The sequence below is a fragment of the Wolffia australiana genome, chromosome 1 (assembly GCF_029677425.1).
Source record: "Wolffia australiana isolate 7733 chromosome 1, ASM2967742v1".
NCBI lineage: Eukaryota > Viridiplantae > Streptophyta > Magnoliopsida > Alismatales > Araceae > Wolffia > Wolffia australiana.
This window is the reverse complement of record NC_135835.1, coordinates 13,198,704-13,202,094: the sequence shown is the minus strand read 5'-3', so window position 1 is coordinate 13,202,094 and position 3,391 is coordinate 13,198,704. Positions and strand designations below refer to the sequence as shown.

At 53.6% G+C, this 3,391-nt stretch overlaps 1 protein-coding gene across 1 annotated transcript; it reads right to left on the bottom strand.

The window, feature by feature from the left end:
- Nucleotides 1-1,161: 1,161 nt before the first annotated feature.
- On the bottom strand, nucleotides 1,162-3,012 carry STN8 (Protein kinase superfamily protein). The gene is made up of 4 exons (XM_078580606.1): nucleotides 2,440-3,012; nucleotides 2,196-2,369; nucleotides 1,720-2,124; nucleotides 1,162-1,646 (listed from the first exon to the last, which is right to left on the bottom strand). The coding sequence occupies exons 1-4, from the start codon at nucleotides 2,965-2,967 to the stop codon at nucleotides 1,299-1,301; spliced, it is 1,455 nt and encodes a 484-aa protein (XP_078436732.1). The 5' UTR covers nucleotides 2,968-3,012; the 3' UTR covers nucleotides 1,162-1,298.
- Between the last annotated feature and the right edge of the window lie 379 nt (nucleotides 3,013-3,391).

The window sequence follows — 3,391 nt, the reverse complement described above, 5'->3', positions numbered from 1 at the left end:
CTTTTCTTCTTCTACCTTGATTCTTCTTTACATCTCTCATTCTTCTACTATTCTTATTCTTCTATCAGTCTTTTGTTCTTCCTTTTGTATTATTCTCCTTTTCTCTTCGTGTTCTTCTCTACTGCTTTCTATGTCATTTTCTTCTTCTTCTTCATCGATATCAATATTTACATCTCCTTTTTTCTTGCTTTCATATTCTTCTCTTCTTATTTCATTATTCATTGTTATTGTTCTTTTCTTCTTCTTCGTCTCTTCTTCCTTTTGCTTCTTTTTTCCTTATTTTTTTATTCTCCCATTCTTCCTCCCTTTCTATTCTTATTCTTTTTCTATTCTTATTTTCATCTTCTTTTCTCTTTTTTTTCAGTGCCCTTTTTTTACTTTTGTTCTCCTACTTTGACATTGACTAGTCAACGTGACTGGTGGACTGGGACTGGATCAGGTTTAGATAAGGTTTAGGTAATTGCCAAAAAACCGGGACCAGACTGGAACTGCCAAACCCTAATGGTAATGGCTGAAACGGGTATAGTTCCGGATAGTCCCGGACATGGACGCAGGACGGGACGGGATGAATTTCGTCCCGTCTCACGTCCGAATTTTTGTCAGGGACGAAGGACGGGATGGTTTTTCGTCCACTGACAAAAAAATCATCCCGTCCAATAATCTCGTGATGATTTTTAGTCCCATCCAGTCCTCCCGGGACGAATTTTCGTCCCGAAATTCGTCCCGGATGAAAAAAATACATCATATATTTTTAATATATTATAATATATTATAAATTATCCTAGCGAGGCCACGTGGCAACATCTCAACCGTCGGATGTGAATCCGGCGGTTTCCCGTCCAGATTTGTCCGCCCATTGTCCGGAGACCTCCGTACAGACGATTTTTTCGTCCCACGGCACGAAAACCGTCCCATCCAGTGGTTCCCGGGACGAATATTTGTCCCGGAATTCGTCTTTGCCTCCGGACGGGATAATTTTTTTGTCCGGGGACGAAAAAACCGTCCCGTCCGCGTCCCGGATCTATAGAAACGACTGAAACGGGTGGCCGTTCAGTCCCGTTCCGTCAGTCTAAAAACAAAATCCGTCATCCGTCTTCCAACAAGACTTCTTAAATTTCCCCGTGCTGAAGAAAGAGAACACGAAAGAAGATCATCGAGAGATATTACTCTGGAACGACCTCGCTCGATTTCGACGAGACAAGAAGAGAGGAAGAATGATACATCTTCTGTACGTATAGATATGATCAGCAATGGAATTCAGTTGAATTGGAGCGAATCAGGCGCTGTAAACTTGAAGATCACCGGGACAAGCTCAGTTTGGAGATGATGGAGGCGGCCTGGTCGCCGCCGAGCAAGAAATACGGATGCCGGAGAGCAGCGGCGGCGGAAAGCCGACCTCGCCGGAGACTCCCTCGCTCGGAGACGAGCTTCGTCGCCAGATCCCACCCCCTCCCAGATTCCAGATCGAGAATGCTGAGATCCGGTTTCATCCGCGTTGATTCCCTCCACCGATTCAAGTCGTACTTGTACAGCTTCAGCTCTGAGTTGAAGCTCTTCAATCCGGACGCCGATCTCAGGCTGGGGACCGCCATTTGCATCAGGATGATCCCCGCGGAGTACATGTCGAAGAGATCGGGGCTGTTGAGCTGCGATTTCCAAGTCCAGATCCATCAAAAAATGCAATTATACTCGAAGGAGAAGATCGAATGAGCTTCGAACCTGCCATAGAATTGGGGAAAGAATGGCGGCGATGGGCTCGGCGGGGGGCTGGGGGGTCTCCTCGGGGAGGACGTAGAGCTCCGGCGGGGCGTAGTCCGGGTCGAGCAGGCCGCGGTCGGGCTCGTAGTTCTTCCCGATGCGAAGATCGGTGGCCGCGCCGAAGTCGATCAGCTTGATCTGGCCCTTGCTGGTCACGACCAGGTTCGAGGGCTTGATGTCGCGGTGCACGATCCCCGTGTCGTGGATCTTCTTCAGCGACGAGATGATCTGCCGCATCACCTGCTTGATGATCAGCGCGTTCCTCTTGATCGCCTCCGTCCCCTGGAGCACCCGCCCGAACATGGCCGACTCCAGATTCAGCGGGAAGCTCCGATCCCTGATGTAATCCCCCAGCGTTCGGCTCCCCTGAACCCGCCAAGAACAGCCGATCAGATTCCAAAAACACCGACCAAAAAAAACCCAGATCAACCCCCCACCTCGAACTTCCAGACGAGCCATTTCCCCCCTTTGGTGAACTCGGAGACGGTCTTGTCCGCGACGAAGCTGCCGAGGAACTCGGCGCAGGACCCCGGCGCGGCCCGCGCCATCCTGTAATTGAACCATTCCTCGAATTCCCCGCACTCCTCCGCGCCCTTGGTCCCGACCTTGATCTGCAATTTCCCAATGTCCGATGTCGGATTCGAAACCCTAGATTGGAGGATTGAAGGGGATGAACCGCACCTTCTTGAGGATGACCTTGTCCTTGAAGCGGTCGTCGGCGTCGAGGCGGGTGCGCCGGCGGCCGACTCTCTCCTCGATGGCCGCGTCTTTGGGGACGATGGCGCCGTAGTAGACCACGCCGAAGGAGCCCTCGCCGAGCCGCTCGCCGACGACGAAGTCGCGCATGGTGAGATTGCGCCGGCCCAGGAGCCTGTCGAGGGCGAGCTGGAGCGGGGCAAGAAGGTAGGCATCGACCGCGCCGATGAGCACGCCCGGGCGCGCCGTGAGGTAGAGCCAGCCGATCCCCAGCGCGATCAGTAGCTCCCATCGCTCGATCTCGGGCAAGCTGCCGGCCGCGCCTTGCAACAAGGAGAGGCCCTGCCGGATTGGGGCTCCGAGCGGCTCCTCCATGGCCAACGCTCCAGGGAGGAAGGTCGCCGGGAAGGCGGAGCATCGGTGGCGGCGCCGCCCGCCGGTGAAGAGGCTTGGGGCGCGCCTCGCCGGCGACTGAGAGAGAGCGATCGCCGCCGGCGACCAGATGGAAGCCATGGCCGTGCTCTCCTTAGCCTGCCATCGTCTAATACCGCCGAGCCCGCGGGCCTCCTTCGGCCACGTGGTGGTCTATCCTCTCATTTAAGGTTCGGAGATGGACGACGGACGACGGTTTGGGCCCTTCAAGGCTCTAGGCAGTCTAGTTCCGGATCGTCCCGGACGTATGATGACGGACGGGACGAATTAAGTCCCGTCCGACGTCCGGATTCAGTGCAGGGGACGAAGGACGGGACGATTTTCGTCCGACGGTACGAAAACCGTCCAGTCCTCCCAGGACAAATTTTTCGTCCCGGGAAAAAACGTCCTATCCCTTGTCCCTGACCAAAAAAACCCGTTTTATATTTTTGATATATTATACCTCGTCCCGTCCCATGGCTCGTCCCAAATTTCGTCCAAACCCTTTGACTTGGGTGTATAGTTC